Genomic DNA, 17,921 nt, shown 5'->3' on the forward strand with positions numbered 1-17,921 from the left:
AAGGGCTCTCAACATCGTCAATGACAATACCCACCCAAACTCACACCTGTTCGACCTGTTGCCCTCTGGCAGGCGCTACAGATGCATCAAATCAAGGACCAATAGACTGAGAAACAGTTTCTTTCCGAGAGCCATCTCCATACTGAACTCTCACACACACACGAGACCACCCTAACCTCGCAAAACAGCATTGTGATGTGTTTCTATATGCCCTATTCAGTACTGAATTCCATTGCACTGTCTTCTTTATTTATCTAATTTATATATTTGTCTGTATTATTGTTGTATTGCACTGGAGAGGGGAGCCCTCTAATCTCGTTGCACACTTGAGTACAATGACAATAAAGGGATTTCTATTTCTATTTCTATTTTCTATGGATATAGATATATATATATAGATATATCTATCTATAAAGATATATAGATATTGATATATATATATATAGATAGATAGATATAGATCTATATTTATCTAGAGATATCTATCTAGATCTATCTATCTAGATCTATTCATCTATATATATATATATATATATATATATATATATAGAAAGATAGAGAGATAGATATAGAGATATATAGATAGATATGGATATAGATATATTTGTATAGATAGATAGATATATACATCTGTATAGATAGATAGATATATACATCTGTATAGATAGATAGATATATACATCTGTATAGATAGATAGATATATACATCTGTATAGATAGATAGATATATACATCTGTATAGATAGCTAGATATATACATCTGTATAGATAGATGGATATATACATCTGTATAGATAGATAGATAGATATATACATCTGTATAGATAGATATATAGAAATAGATAGAGATAGATAGATCTAAAGAAATAGATAGATCTATATATATATATATATATATATATATATATAGAAAGATAGAGAGATAGATATAGAGATATATAGAAAGATATGGATATAGATATATATGTATATGTATAGATAGATAGATATATACATCTGTATAGATAGATAGATATATACATCTGTATAGATAGATAGATATATACATCTGTATAGATAGATAGATAGATATATACATCTGTATAGATAGATAGATATATACATCTGTATAGATAGATCTATAGAAATAGATAGAGATAGATAGATCTATAGAGATAGATATATATATATATATCTATCTAGATAGATATATATCTATCTAGATAGATATATCTCTATCCAGAGAGAGAGAGAGAGAGAGATATAGAGAGGGGGAGGGAGAGGGAGGGAAAGAGATATCTATCTAGATAGATATATATCTATCTAGATAGATATATATCTATCTAGATAGATATATATCTATACATATATATGTATATATATATATATATATATATATATATATATATATAGATAGATATATATCTATATAGATATTGTTGGAGTCGAGTCACTGTGGAAATGAGAAGTAGTTTGTAAATCAACCTTTTTAAAAGCCAAACTTACTCCAATGCGTGTTCGTTTTTTTGTGCTCAAGAAGAAAAGGGTCAAATAAAGACTCAACAACTGATTAGAGTTCCGATATTTAGTTTCTTCAATTTCTGCAGTTCAGGAAATAGCACAAAGACAAATATCTGGGCAGCTTTTTTCTTAATCTCACGAGAAAACTGCACTCGGCGAGCACAGTCGAAAAATGCGCGCCATCTTTCAGCCCAGCTTCAGTTTTTATAGGTTTTTTTTATGTCAAGGGTAATGTAGGTTGAATCGGTTGAATCGGTCGTCCTCGCTCCCTCCCACGGCATGGGTCCATGTCCAAGGGAAGGTCCTCCCCAGGTTAGTCATCGTCTGGATAGTTGATGATGGTCGATTCCCGTCTGGTCCCGTAGACTGGCACGCCAAGGCTGGCCTTCTCCGGCGGGCCGTCCCTCCGTCTCTCTCTCCGCTGGCATTCTTCTGTAATCTTGTCGGTGTGCATGTGGGCGTGTGTATGTGCAAGTGTATGTGTGTGTAGGTGTGTGAATGTGCGCGTGTATGTGCAGGTGTATGTATCCGTGTCTGTGTGCACGCACGTGTATGTGCAGGTGTATGTATATGTCTGTGTGTGTATGCGTATGTGCATGTGCTCCGATCTCCAATTGTTATGTCTTTCGGAATGTGTTTTTGTTTTGATAGCGTCTGTGTGAGTCCTCCAGTGCCCAATTTGGTATGTTAGCATCGCTTCAGCAAATGTGGAGAATGTGCTTCGTCGTATTTGTCCATGAAGTGCTGTGAATGTGAGGGCAGCTCATGGAAATGCTATGTGCGCAAATCTATTCTCACTACTGAGAATTTCAATAAAGTTCACACATTTAAACTAGTACTATAAATTTAGCATATGAGAATAATATAATAAATCAGTGAACATCAGGACTACAATCCCAGTAATTCTTGTGACCCGTGCTTCTTGTTTCATTTGAAAAAGGCTTCTTGTTTCGTCGATGTTTAAAATATTCAGTAAATATGAACCTGCTAACTTTAATTATCTACATTCTGTCCCGTATGTGTTTACAATAATGCCAGTAATCGTAATAAAATCCTTCAATATATATATATATCTATATAGATATATATATATATATATCTATATAGATATATATAGATATATATATAGATATATATATATATATATAGATAGATATACCCTTGATCTTTAATGAATCATAACATTCTCTGAACAATAATCTCTGTTAAAAACCTCTATGAAAAATACAATACCAATGTTAGACACACTTTTCCATTTCTGTTTTGTTTTTGTGTCCACAGCCCACACGTCTGAATGTGATAAAGAATGACAGTGAAAGCTGGGACTACACTAAGCCGTACCTGGTCAGACGGGGTAAGACACTTTCTTTTTCTGTCTGTTATTCCATTTTTATCTTTTGACTCAATCCCAAGATTGCAGTCCCGTGCTATTTCTAAGACTTATTTCTTAGAAAAGTATGACAGAAATCACATCAAATGAACTCAAGCCACAAGCCAAGACTCGTTTATTGCTTTTCTTCATCACCAATCTCACAAGCCTGCACATCTACCACCCTGGTAGATGGAAGAAAATAGAAGCGAAAGGAGTATGGACATCAGACTGACTTTACACAAAAGCTCTCTTCACTCATTCCCTCCTCCATCAGCGAAAAAGAAAAAGTTGCAGAAAAGGACATGGATCTCAGTCATTCCCACCTCCAAACAGCTACTGCTTTAAAATGCTCAGGAGGCCTTAATCCCCAAGCAGCAACAACTTCTGTCCAACTGGGATTTTTGTTTGCGCTGTTTTCTGTTTTCTATGTATTACAGCAAGGAACAAGTTGATTAAAATGCATCCTGTGACCAAAGAGCCTCAGTTTGACCTCCCCTGCTTTCAAAAGCAAATATCGGTGTCCAACCTGCACTCATTTGTGTTATGAAATTACACTGCCAAGTAAATCTTTTGTGAGCTGCGCATTTCCAAAAATGTCCGTGAGCAAAGCCTTCTAAATTTTGTTTAATTGTGACATTACTCACTAAGGGTGGCAGATGTACCACATATACAGCTCCGCATTCTTGGTAATTGGCAAATACTTGATGAAGAGTTGCCTGCCAGAGCGAAAATACAATTGAAACTGCCACCCTCTGTCTCTGCCCCTAGTTATCATAGTAACCAAACTTGTTTTTGGGTTGGCACACTCAACAATCGGGAGAGTGGGACGATCAGTGACACATTAGCATGGGACATGACCACACCCCTAAAACATGTTGATTTCAGTGAGTCTCAAAAAGTTTAGTTTATTAGATTTTGTTTTTGTTTGTGTTTTTTGACCAAACAATGCTTGGGTCCTAGAAAAAAGACACCTGATAAAAAAGAAAGAATGTACAATATGTCTCCTTTAAAGATAGTTTATTTAGGTTTCCTACAAAAAATGAATAGCGCAAAAATGCATTATCAATAAATAACATCTTATCACTGCGAGCAGAGTGCATTCATCGTAGAAGACTTGTTAAAGTCTGTAAGTGCCGATGTGAACTGTACATAATTGAGGGGCACCAAGACGTTTCAGATGTAGGACAGAACAATTTTAATTTATGAATTAAGGTGAAAAGCGCCTGGTGAAACATCCCTCTAAAACTCATGGGCGAATTTAGAATTACCCCCTAAAAGCCTGAAATTCAAACGGCTACAAAATAATTGCTATCTCAGTCCCTGTAGCAGAAGAATTTGAGATCTTAGACCTGTGGCTTTCACACAGTCATGAGTTTATTATTGTAGACAAGGGGTAGGCAAACTTTTTGATTGGTGGGCCACAATGGGTTCTAAAATTTGACAGAGGGGCCGGACCAGGAGCAGATGGATGGAGTGTTTTGGTAACACTACCTCATAGGAGAAAAAAAATACATTTAATTTGAAATAAAAGTGAACAAAAGTGTTACAACAATATATATGTATTTGCAAAACCACAGTATTTAGAAAATAAAACACAACTAGTTTTATTCATTTAATTTTTTTCAAATTCGGCGGGCCGGATTAAAACAGGCTGCATGTGGCCCCTGGGCCGTAGTTTAACCACGCCTGTTATAGACCTTCAATATATATATTTTTACATCAACAAACTTCACACAAGGAAAGCCAATAAAACAAACAAATTATTGCGTGAATAATAACGATTTCTCAATGAAAATAGTTGACAAGAGGTTGGCAATAAAGTAACACTTCCCAAAAGCTGCACTTGCTTCAATCAGAATGGTAGAAAAAAAAGGGGGTCAGTGCAAGAAAATCACCATTTTCAATAGAAAAAAATTGTGTCTGTACAAAATAGCACATGATGGCTGTAACAATTTGTTGAGTCATCTTTCAATCAAAAATGTAAAAATAAAGTCAGCGCAAGAAAAGCGCTTTGTCTTAGATGTTGACATCTTTGCCCGAGCTGCAGTGTGTTGGGTCTAGTCATTGTAAATATTGGTTTCGGTAATGAGGTGCGTTCTCCAGGAAATATGTGACTAAATACCTGCAACCATGTATTAATAATATCCCTTCAGACAGCACTCTTGAATGGCGTCATTTGCTCGGTGGAATTGCTGGCAATTATAGACATAATTTCCAATATATGTCAGATCTCCAGTCTACCTTTTATTTCTAGGAGCACAATAGACCCTAACTTAACATTATAGGAGCGCTGGAAGAAAATTTAGGGACGTACATGGTAAATTGACTAGCCAAGTAAATTTCATATTCCACTCAATTTCAACTGGACTGTATTCAAGAGAAATACTCGCAGAAACTATATTTTCAATTCACATTTTATTGCTTTGACACAACATACAGCCTAAATTATAAATTTTAAATACTAAAAATGTAAAGTTCATGTTTAGTAGTGTTGGGGTAACGCGTTACAAAAGTAAGACGGTACATCAATATGTTACATTTTGGCCAAGTAATATAATGAGTAACTAAAAAAATTTTGGTCATAAGTTATTGAGTCTGGTAACACGTTACAAATTTTGGGTCCTCAACATGTATTTTCTCAAGTAATCTGAAAGGAAGTGCAGCTTACCTCTTCATTTACCCGGTAAAATATGACTTGAAGCAAACGTCACAAACAGAGTTCCTTGACTCCATGAGAACGTAACACGGTGAAATTGAGTAGATTGACCGATTTAACTCTCTTTGAATCGTTTCGTTTTTATTTACACGATGATCAGCCTCCTTAATAGAGAGGTTATTGTTTGTGACACCAATCAAATGGTTTCATAAAATGAAATACAAAATATATATTCAAAAATACAAGTGGGAATAAATCTAAGCAAAAAAGCAGTGAATGAATTGTAAAGAATTTGATCAATTGCAGTATGTGTCACAGTGGTTATTCTGATTGGCTGTTCGCAATCAAAATGCAAATTGTCTGCCTCAAAGCCAGAGATGTGCGGTGGCGATGATGTCAAGCTTTGGCACCTCCAATTGGACAAATGACAATACGCGCCATTAAATAACAGTATTATTATTATTATTTTCATATTTCACAGAAAAGAAAAGAATGACAGAGAGAGTGAGATCGATCAAACTTGATTTTCCAATTCAAATTGTTTTTTGTTTTTGAACAATAACGCAGGATTCTTTTTATCCTTTAACAAAATACACTGCAATAACTGTCCCTTAGTAATGTTCTTGACAAAGTACAGTGTATAGAAAAATTAAAGAATTTTTGTGGAAGTGAATTTATATAACTTGCCAGCTCTGGTTAATACATAAATTAATATTGTCACTATATGGCAGGAAAAGCATTAATGTCTTTTAGTAAACCAATTCACAGGATGTATTTGTGTCACATTGGCAAGTGTAAAGTGTCTAGTGTGAATGATCCCATACCAATACATTCTGAATATATGTTCACCCTTGTTCATACAACTATTCACATTAGCACACGTGTCACCTGTGTGAATGCCTTACAATAGAATAAAACAAATGTACTATTTCTGTGTGATGATGTCACAAAGCTTCAATGGCTTACTCTGCTTGATGGCTAAAGTGATGGTGTAATGCAGGTTGATGTTCTTGCTTGCTGAGGGAGAAAAAGATTGCTGTCTGATGCTAAACAGGTACAGTCTTTTGCATTAGTTTGTCTTCATCACCTCCTCTGTACTTTACTTGACCTTTTCCACCAAGTCATAATTATTTCTAATATTCTGTCGATTTGTTACCATCATCATCGTAGAGTTCCGTTGGGATTTTACCCTTGTGAAATAATGTCATTCATAGAAATTATTGCATTTTGGTATTTGCTTTGAGCAGAATAGTTTGGGATTTTAATTTGTAATAGACCCATTTTCATGGTCATAAAACACAGGGAAGACTAAAGACTAAAAATTCTATTGCAAGGTGGTCAATTCAAAAGCCAACAAAAGACACCACCTCATTGCAAAGGAACACATGGCAAACATGGCATCCAGGAATTCTTAACCCCTGAATCACTTTTGAGGATTTGCACACTTCAAGAACTAAGACAAGGGCATGGACAATTCTCCTGGACCCCTATACATCCTGACCACAACCTCCTTCAGTTCCTCCACTCAAGCAGGCGGTATCGAACATGCAGAGCAAAACTAGCAGACATTCAAACAGCTTCTTCCCTCTCACCATTAACTCCCCGAACAGTTGACTCTAATTCTACAGAGGCACTATGCAAATGTTTGCCAATTTTAAACACCGCTGTGGAGCATTATTACCGCAGGGATCATTGCAGCTTCAGCTCTCTACAAATTTTTCAGGTTGGGGTTTTGTTCTGGCCATCCGACTCGCGCTTGTGTTAGACTCCTTGGTCCGTGTTTCAAAACGGGTCAGGTGGGCTGCCGCCATCGCCGCGGACCCCTGACGCCACGCTCTTGGGCTGGTCCCTGCCCGGACGGCGCGATGCAGCCGGCGCGCACTGGGATAACAACTGTCAATCAATATTCCACAGCACTAGACACTTTAAAGGTATCAAGGACTTTCTCCATAATTGCTAACCTAAAGTTGCATAACAAGTACTGCCACTGGTCACTTGAAAGTGATGCAACAATTTGACTATCTCTGCACGACGAATGTCCACATTGTTATGTGGCTGTCATTGGGTGGTACTACTGCACAATGGTACCCTTACATCACAGAAGGACTTTCTATACTCATACAGTATGTTGTTTTTGTTTATCGCAGTTGCTGGTTATTGGAATACTAGTGTAGCTCATAGCACCGGAATCAAATTCCTTTTGTATTATACATACTTGGCCAATTAAGGTGCTTCTGATTAACAGATCTTGATTGATATCTACCGTATTTTCCTGACCATAAGGCGCTGTTAAATGTTCTCCAAACTGGACAGGGTGCCTTATAAAGCAGTGGACCTTATGTGTGCATAGAGTTCCAAAATCTGTAAATGTTATGACTTTGACGAGCACTCCGCTTGACTGACTTGAATCATTCCCTGCCAAGACGCTGCTTATACAGAGGAAAGGCAGGCGTGACTGAGAACAGCGTGCGGACGATAAACGGGGAAGGGCGCGTGTGAAAAACAACGTAAAAGTCACGCGCACAGTGAGGCCGAAGGGTCTATAAGTTTCATCCACCACGCTAGTGTTTGCAGCGCACACTTCATATTAGCTAAGATTTAACAAAGTGTACTATCATGAAATGTACTGTACATATCAGTTCCCGCCTGGAAACTGATATGGGCTGGACTTAGTTGTGGCTGAAATTACATTAAGTCAGTCATTATTTGGGGGGTTATTTTTATATTCTGGAGACGATAATGCTCACAGCTTGCTCACGTTAACCTTATATTTCAATTGTATAGCGTCTGATGTAGTCATAGGTTTCTAATACTTTATAAGCCTTCAGTTTATCTTTGGTGTAAAGTTTTTCTATTAGGTTGGTGATTGTCCAGCCATTGCACGGTGGGCAGTCCTGTTAAATCATCCATCAATTGAGTAAGGACATAGAGAAGGGTAAATATCGTCTTGTCAGTCAGAGTCAACTTATGTTAATACTCAGCGCCCAATAATACGGTGCATGGTATGTAAGTGTCAAATACAAAAAATAGCACCCATAAGTGAGACTGCGTCTTTTAATACTGCACGTATTATGGGTTGTGTGAGGATCAGTATTTAGACCCAGAAGCAGAAAAAACGCAAGTCTTTATCCCAGGGGAGCTCATTACGTCGACCAGTCGATTGCAAAGGTCGTATGGATAGATCGCATGACATTAAAAAATAGACGTCAGCCTATCATTATCCGTCATGTGATTGATACAGGGCACCCAGTCAGATGACACCTGATTTTTTTTTTTTTTGTGACACATAGGTCACGACGCATGCGCAAACAACGGTGCTAAGTGCAGCACAACTAACAAGCTAGCGAGTTGGTTACCACCAATTTTAAGCCCTCGTTTTGTTCTCTTGAACTCAAGGGGGGTATAAACATGAATGGGGGTGCTGGACCAAGTAAGAAGACAAAAACGTATCTCTTTAATACGGATTGGGAGGAGGAGTTGTTTTTCACAATGACATTTTTGACGTGCGTTTGCCTCATCTGCCAGTCTACCATTGGAATACCAAAGAAAGAAAATGTGGAGCGGGATTTTCAGACTGTTCATGGAAAATATGACACCGACTTTCCGCCGAAAAGCGAGCTGAGGAAGAGAAAGGTGAAGGAATTAAAAAGCCAGTTGTCAGGAGAGCAGTCATTTTTCAGACAACTTACTTGAAAAGCGAAAGCTGCCACAGAGATTGGCTACATCTACATACATTGTACAAAAAATCCTCACTCTCTCTCTCCCCCTCTCTCTCTATTTTATATATATATATATATATATTATACATTATATATATATATATATATTATACATTATATATATATATATTATACATTATATATATATATTATACATTATATATATATATATATATATATATATACATATTATACATTATATATATTATATATATATTATATATATATATTATACATTATATATTATATATATATATATATATTATACATTATATATATATATACATTATATATATATTTTATACATTATACATATATATACATTATATATATATTTTATACATTATATATATATATATATATATATATTATACATTATATATTATACATTATATATATACATTATATATATATACATTATATGTATATATATACATTATATGTATATATATATATATTTATATATATATACATTATATGTATATATATATACATTATACATTATATATATTTATATATATATACATTATATGTATATATATATACATTATACATTATATATATGTATATATTATACATTATATATATATATATATATATATAATACATAATATATATATATAATACATTATATATATATATATATATTATACATTATACATTATATGTGTATATATATATATATATATTATACATGTATATATATATATATGTGTATATATATACATATACATATATACACACATGTATATATATGTATATGTATATATATGTATGTATGTATATATGTATGTATATATATATATATGTATGTATATATGTATGTATATATATATATATGTATATATATATATGTATATACATATGTATATATATATATGTATGTATATATGTATGTATATATATGTATATATATATATATTTATGTATGTATATGTATATATGTATGTATATGTATATATGTATATGTATATATATATGTATATGTATATATATATATTTATGTATGTATATGTATATATGTATGTATATATATATATGTATATGTATATATATATGTATATATATATGTATGTATATATGTATGTATATATATATATGTATGTATATATATATATATATATATATACGTATATATATACATATATATATATATATATATATATATATAGCATGCGCCAGCTAGCATGCGCCTCGTAGTGCGGCGCGCCCAGTATAAGTATTAAATACAGAAATACCAGCCCAGTATAAGTATTAAATACAGAAATAGCACCCTCAACTGGTCCTGCGGCCTTTGATACAGCGCGTCTTTTGTAAAAATGCGGTAATTATATAGTTACACTGGTAAATAATTTATATATAAAGAATTATGCTATAATAAAAATATACTTCTGTACCAGGTTCATATTATTACTAAATGTGTGTATAAATGTTCATATTTATACCTGATTTATATAATTTTGTAGCACTATATTTTTAAATCTTTTGAACACCACAAGTGATTCACACCTTCTCAATTCATTATCATAATTATTTCATAGATTGACACATTTGACATAGACACACATTTAATTAATACCGTGGCAGAGTTTCTTGTTGTATGCTTTGTACATTATTTGAGCAGTTTTAAATTTGACTATGTCATAAAATTTAAGGGTGTTTGATTTGGTAAAAAAGGATTAGATGGTTCTTGATAACATGAATGGTTGATAATACGTATAGCTCTTTTTTTAAGTTTATAGATAGGCAGTGTATTTGTTTTATATTTATTTCCCCATATCTCCATGCAATAGGTGAGGCGTGGTCGTAATAATGAACAATATAACGTGTAACGTTTTTTAGGAGGTTCTTGATTTTATATAGGATACCTACAGTTTCAGATACTTAACCTTTTATGTTTTGTATTTGTGATTTCCAGCCAAATTTTGCATCTATAACAACGACAAGAAATGTAATTTCATTTACTCTTTCTATTTCCATAGAATCGACAATAATCTGGACCTGGTGTTTAATTTGACTGTTACCAAAGATTATGAAGTTTGTCTTATTCAGGCTCAAGGACAATTTATTTGCATCAAACCACTTTTTTAACAATTTTAATTCATTTTTCACAGTAATCAGAAGCTGCTCGAGATTTTCTCCAGAGCAATATAATGTTGTATCATCAGCAAATAGGATTTTTTAAAGTGCTTTAGAGCAACAGCAGATATCATTAATATATAGTATGAATAATTTGGGACCAAGCACAGACCCTTGGGGAACCCCGTGAGTTATTTTCTACAGGTTCAACTTTATGTTGTTTAATTGTTCGTACTGATTTCTATCATCTAGGTAACTTTTTATCAATATTTTATGCCAAACCTCTTATACAATATTTCTAAAATGTATCCATTAATATATTATGATCTATGGTGTCAAAAGCTTTTTTAAGTCAATGAAAATCCCATGATTACATTTTTTTAAATCTATACTAGTAGCACTATCTTCGACAAGTTCCATTACTGCCATTGAGGTAGATCTTTTTTCTCTGAATCTGTATGGATTCTCACTTAAAAGATTACGCTTTTTGATAAAGTTGTCAAGTCTGTTTGAGAAAAGTTTTTCAAGATTTTTTGAGAACTATGGCAACAATGATATTGGTCTGTAGTTTGTGAGTTGATGTTTATCTCCACTTTTATATATCAGAATAACTTTTGCTATTCTAAATAACTTTTGCTGTCCGAAATATAGTTATAATAAGACTGACGTGCACTTGTTTTCCTTTTGTGTTTTTGTTTGTCTTTTTGCTTGTTTGTTTGTTTGCTTTTGCCTTTATCTAGTAAGCTTGATCTGTTTTTGTCCGGTTTGTTTGTGTCAGTTGTTTGTAATATAGAGAATTAGATTGTTTTATATGTTAATTGAAAATTATAAAGAAAAAGAAGGGGGATGGAAGGAAGAAGTTGTCAGTAAAAAAGAAACATTTGTTCTTGCTACATACTCTCCAGCACTCATTGAGAGACGCTTTGATGAGCAAGAGATCTTTGTAGTGCAAGACAGTAGAGTTAGGTAGGCAGGCCAAAGGAAGAAAAAGATTCTTGAAAAAAAAAAGGAAACGTGGCGGATACGTTGAACAGATGAACCCGGAGAGGTCCCAGCTGCCGGCATATGGCCAGAGGAGGAAGAAAAGAGAGTAAGACAGAAAGTGTGCAAGGCCTTTATCTTCTGCAAACTGAAGCCAGACCACTCACACAGACTCATGTAGACGGCGAAGGCATTTGTCGATGCCGAAGGCACTTGTCGACAATCTCTTCAGTCAAATTAAGAAGGGAAGAAGTTATTTAGGAGTGCCATATCTTGGGAACATCTTAGAATTCTGCTTTGTGTACAATAAATCTTTGAAGACTCTAAATATTCAGTCAATCCATTCATGAATGATTCTAGCAGAAAATAAATATAATTCAAATATGTAATTCTTCTGTAAATTAATTTCATGATGTTCCAGAGGGACCTGTGGTCTACAGTGTCAAAGGCAGCTTTGAGGTCAATAAAGGCGATGAATAGGAGCGGTCTTGTCTGAATTCCCAGGCCTTTTCTATTAGAAGACAGAGGGCAAAGATGTGGTCTGTGGTGGAGCAATTTGGCATAAATCACGCTTGTTCTTAGCGGCGTCTGCTTCTGGTGGCAGAGCTCGGGTGAGTAGGATGCGAGTTAATAGTTTACTGGGGATGGAAAGGAGCGTGATGCCTCTATGGTTGCTGCAAGTCAGCTGATCTCCCTTGTGTTTCCAGAATGGGAGGAAGCTCCCCCGCCTCGAGTCATCGAGCAGTGACTCAGAGACCCACACATGGTTGATAATTTTCGTAAGCCACAGGATGTTGTGCCGGCCTTCAGCATCTCTGCTGTGATGGTACACAGGCCGTTTACAATTCTTGAGTTTCATCATGGCTACCTTGACTTCAGCTGCTGAGACGGGTTGATTGGGCAGTCCGGATTGATGGAGGAATGTCTGGCGAAAGTGGGGATTTCAGACAGGGGGGTGATTTAGGAGCGCGCTGAAGTGCTCCTTCCAGCGATTGATGCATTCAGTTTCAGTGGAAAGGATACTGCCTGCTTTGTCCTTGATGAAGAGCAAGTGCTGGTGGGGCCCTGCTTTCCCTTTGTGGAGGAGGTTGAAGAGCTGGCGCAGATTGTTGTTTTTGGAAGCAGTCTACATTGCTGATGCCTGATCGCTCCAGAAACTTTCCCGGTCCTGTCGTAGAGATATGTCCCTGTAAGCTGGGCAGTGGAAAAAGGCAGCGACCTTGGCAGTCTGATCCCTGACAGCAGAACTAAATTATTGGTAAATGGAATGCCACCCTGGCAGGGAAGGAGCCCGAACTAGTGTGTGAGGTAGATTTTTGAGGCAGCCAATCTGTGCTGCGGTTATAAGGTGCTTGGTATCTGTCATGGCGGTAATCCTTGAACTTGCTGGGACGCACCTGTGGTGAGGGATGTGTCATCGTAAAAAAAGAGACTTTTTGGCCTGTGAGATACCAGCTGGCCAAGCGGAATATAGCTTCGGCGATCACTGAGGCAAAAATCCGGGTGTGGGAGGAGTTCCGTGAAGTCATGCTAAATAACTTTCGGATGGCTTTGAGGAATTTCATAACACCAGTAGATCTGACGGTGTTGCTGGTGGAGAAGCTAAACTGCTTCTCTGCGCGCTTTGACTCACCCAAACGCCACACCCCGCACTCCATGCCTCAACACCTCCCACTCACTTTAGAGCAGGGGTCTCAAACTAAATTTACCTGGGGGCCACTAGAGGCAGACTCTGGGTGAGGCTGGGCCGCATCAGGTTTTCCGCAAGAAAAAAATCAAAAAAATCTAATCTTCTCAAATGTCTTTATTTTTATTTTTTAACACAAAATAAGATTTCAAAATAAATAAGGAATTAATAAGAAAATTAATCAGTAATAAATAATAATAATAATAATGAGTCAAATGTCTGTATTAACAGTTCTTTAATCTTCTTCTGAACATGAATTGTCCTGAACATGAGTGGAACATTCATCAATCAAACCCCTACTAAAACATCGAAAAAGAAATTACAATCCTACCCTCGTTTTAAAGCTGAAGATGTGCCCAACAATAATCCCCGGTTCAATTTTATCCACTGTGACCAGGTAATCCTACGTTTTATAATTAGTCCCCGTCTGTGCTAGTGCTGATGCAAAGCTCCGTCAGACTGCACATCCTGTTCGCGCATGGGTCTCCTGTCAATCAAATCAAAATCTTGTCAAATAGCAGAGATCCTAAGCATAAACCATAGTTCTGGGATGAGTAGGCCTACTTCTGTAGTTATAAAGCTTTAATTACACTGTAAAGTGACAGTCATATCAAATTTGCGGGCCGCACGAACATTAAACATTCATAATAAGGCGGGGGCGGCCCGCGGGCCGTGAGTTTGAGACCCCTTATGAACCCCATCGTGTTCCTCTAAACTTTAGAGGAACACGATGTAAGGCATGTGCTCTGGCAGTAAAATTCAGGGAACCCACTAGCCCCGACGGAATACCAGGCAAAGTCCTCAGAGCATGTGCCCAACAGCTATCACATGTTTTTTGCAGGGTCTTCGACCTCTCCCTGGCTCAAGCAGTCATCCCCTCCTGCTTGAAAACTTCCACCATCATTCTTGTTCCCATAAAGTCACCCACAACCCACATGAATGACTACCGTCCTGTTGCTCTCACACCAGTCATCATGAAGTGCTTTGAGAGACTGGTCCTCCAGCTCATCAGAGACTGCCTTCCTCCCACACTCGACCACTGCCAGTATAGGCTAACAGATCCACTGAGGACACCATCGACACAGCTCTGTATGTTGTGCTGGGCCAACGACAGCAGAGCTATGCCAGGATTCTCTTTGTGGACTATAGCTCGTAATTTAATAAAATTATCCCAGAAATCCTCATCACCAAACTGGAAATTATTGGCCTCCCCGCGCTCACACACATCTGGATCAAGGAATTTTGACCAACAGACCCCACACTGTGATGCTCTGCCCCTACACATATTCGACCCAAACGTTGGGCACCAGTTCCCCTCAAGGATGCGTGCTGAGCCCTCTCCTGTACGCTCTCTACACCTATGACTGCAGCCTGGCCCGCGACAAGAACACCATCGTCCCTGTTGGACATCTACACTATCTGGTGCCTCTGCAGAGCTCACAAGATCATCAAAGACAAAACTCACCTGAGCTCACAACTCTTCAACCTGTTGCTCTCTGGCAGGCGCTACAGGTGCATCCAAACAAAGATGAACAGACGGAAAAACAGTTTATTTCCGAGAGCCATCTCCATGCTGAACTCTTGCACAAAACTACCCTTACCTTGCAGAACTGCAACATAATGTGTTTTATTTAATTTAATATTTATTTTATATTTAATTATTTAATATTGAATTAATTTAATTGATATATTTAATTAAATTATTTATTATATTGTACCAGAACGACTGGTTAGCATGATGGCCTCACAGTACAGAGATCGTGGGTTTGATTCTGGGTGCGGCCTTCTCTATGGAGTTTGTTCTCACCGTGCCTGCGTGAGTTTCCTCCGGGTACTCCGGTTTCCTCCCACACCCCCCCCTCCAAAAAAAAAAAACATGCATTGCAGGTTTATTGGACGCTTTAAATTGCCCCTACGTATGAGTGTGAGCGCGGATGGTTGTTCGTCTATGTGTGCCCTGCGATTGGCTGGCAACCAGTTCAGGGTGTACCCCGCCTACTGCCCGATTACAGTGCATTGAACGGTTTTGGTTTGGTGGCCTCAGTATTACAAACTCTGCTTTACACATGATGGGGTCCTGTTGGCTTCTTCAAGCCATGATCTCCAACTCTGACTGGAGCAGTTTCCAGCCAAGTGTGGGGATAAAAATCAACACCTCCAAATCTGAAACCGTGCTCCTCAGTTGGAAAAGGGTTGAAAGTTCTCTCTGAGTCGGGAATAAGATCCTGTCCCAAGTGGAGGAGTTCAAGTATCTTGATGTCTTGTTCAAGGGTGAGGGAGGATGGAGCGGGAGATCGAGAGGCGGATCGGTGCAGCGTCCGCAGTGATTCTGAATCCGTCCATTTGGTGTAGCGAGAGCTGAGCCGAAAGGTGAAGCTCTTGATTTACCGGTCGATCTATGGTCGACCCTCACATATGGTCACGAGCTGTGACCAAAATGATTTTCCTCCACAGGGTGTCTGGAGATAGGGTGAGAAGCTCAGTCTGCTGCTCCTCCACTTTAAGAGGAGCCAAATGAGATGGCTCCGGCATCTAATTAGGATGCCTCCCGGATGCCTCCCTGGTGAGGTGTTCCGGGCATATCCCACCGGCAAGAGGCCTCGAGGGCAACCCAGGACACGCTGGAATGTTCATGTCTCCTGGCTGGCCTGGGAACATCTGTGGATCCCTCCAGACGAGTGGAAGACGTGGCTGGGGAGAGGGTAGTCTGAGATTCCCTGCAGATGCTGCGGCCTCCGTGACTCAAACCCGGATAAGCGACTGATAATGGAGGGATGGATAGATGAATGTATTCTTCCTCAGTATAGTTTTGGTGCAAATTGAGCTTATCCCAACTGCCTTAATCAGTTGGTGCTTTTGACCTTTTGACTCAGTCAGTAGTTTATTTTTTTGTTGTATGAGTAGTACCTTTGTTCTGAAATTGATTTTTAAGAGCTGTACCGTGTGTGTGCACATGCCTTTCAGATCATGGAAAGGGTCGACAAAGGCAGGCCATTTTAGGTGAGCACCCATCGTCATCCAGCGACAACAATTATGGTAAGATTGTAAAACACATGTCAACTCATCATAATTAACGTTTTGTTTGTGGGTTTATTATACTTTTAAAAAATTAAAATTGCTGAAGCTAATGAGGTCAGTCTCTTAAACATGGATTAAAGAATCACTATATTTTTCATACTTTGTTGAAATGTAATGACAACATTTCCAAAAGCTGTCTATACTGTGTAATCCATTGAAATTAATATAATTAATCGTCAATATTCATTTGTTTCTTTTGACTTTTATTTCATGGGTGTTTGTCAATTTGTCCAATTGAATTTTGTTTTAGTTCAAAATTTGTGAGATAAAATTAGCAGAATTGTGATTGCATTTTGAGTTGCATTTCTGTGTATGCAAAGTGCTCTATAAATAAATCTTGATTTCTTTTTCTTCAGGGTCACACCGCTCTCTGTTGCCTATGCCTGGCAGCAGCAGGTACAAATTGACCTCGGTGGATGTTCCAGATATAGTGTCCTACCCTCTCCCCCAGGCATCCTACCCTTCATACGCCCCCAGCTCGGTTGCCATGGTGAGTGGCCTCCATCCGTCCAAGATGAACTGCACCCGTATCTTCAACCTGTTCTGTTTGTACGGCAACATTGAAAAGGTAGGTGTGTGTCTTATTCTCTTAGACTTAATTTATTTTTGGAAAATTTCGATCTTTGTGGTCCCGAAATGGCTGAAAGAAAGATCGGACTGTAAAGAAGCAAAACGGTGGTAGCCACACTCATGACTCAATGATAATTGATGAACTGCTTATGTCAGATGTGCAACATCTTACCACTACTGTGCTACCATCTTGTTCACACCTATCAATTATTTTTGTGACATTTTTTACTTATTTATTTATTGTGCCATGCTGCTGTCATACTTTGTCATGATTTTGGA

The 17,921-nt window shown here is 37.3% G+C and overlaps 1 protein-coding gene across 1 annotated transcript in view; it reads left to right on the top strand.

Moving 5' to 3' along the window:
- hnrnpll (heterogeneous nuclear ribonucleoprotein L like) overlaps positions 1–17,921 on the top strand; it is an 80,371-nt gene that overhangs the window by 37,502 nt on the left and 24,948 nt on the right. Inside the window, exons 7-9 of the mRNA XM_088304119.1 lie at positions 2,782–2,854; positions 16,959–17,030; positions 17,429–17,640. Of these exons, the coding sequence (XP_088160245.1) occupies positions 2,782–2,854; positions 16,959–17,030; positions 17,429–17,640 (357 nt within the window). The remainder of the gene's footprint in view (positions 1–2,781; positions 2,855–16,958; positions 17,031–17,428; positions 17,641–17,921) is intronic.

This window comes from Idiotropiscis lumnitzeri, chromosome 9 (genome assembly GCF_059441095.1).
Source record: "Idiotropiscis lumnitzeri isolate Australia: NSW breed Sydney's pygmy pipehorse chromosome 9, RoL_Ilum_1.0, whole genome shotgun sequence".
NCBI classification, from domain to species: domain Eukaryota; kingdom Metazoa; phylum Chordata; class Actinopteri; order Syngnathiformes; family Syngnathidae; genus Idiotropiscis; species Idiotropiscis lumnitzeri.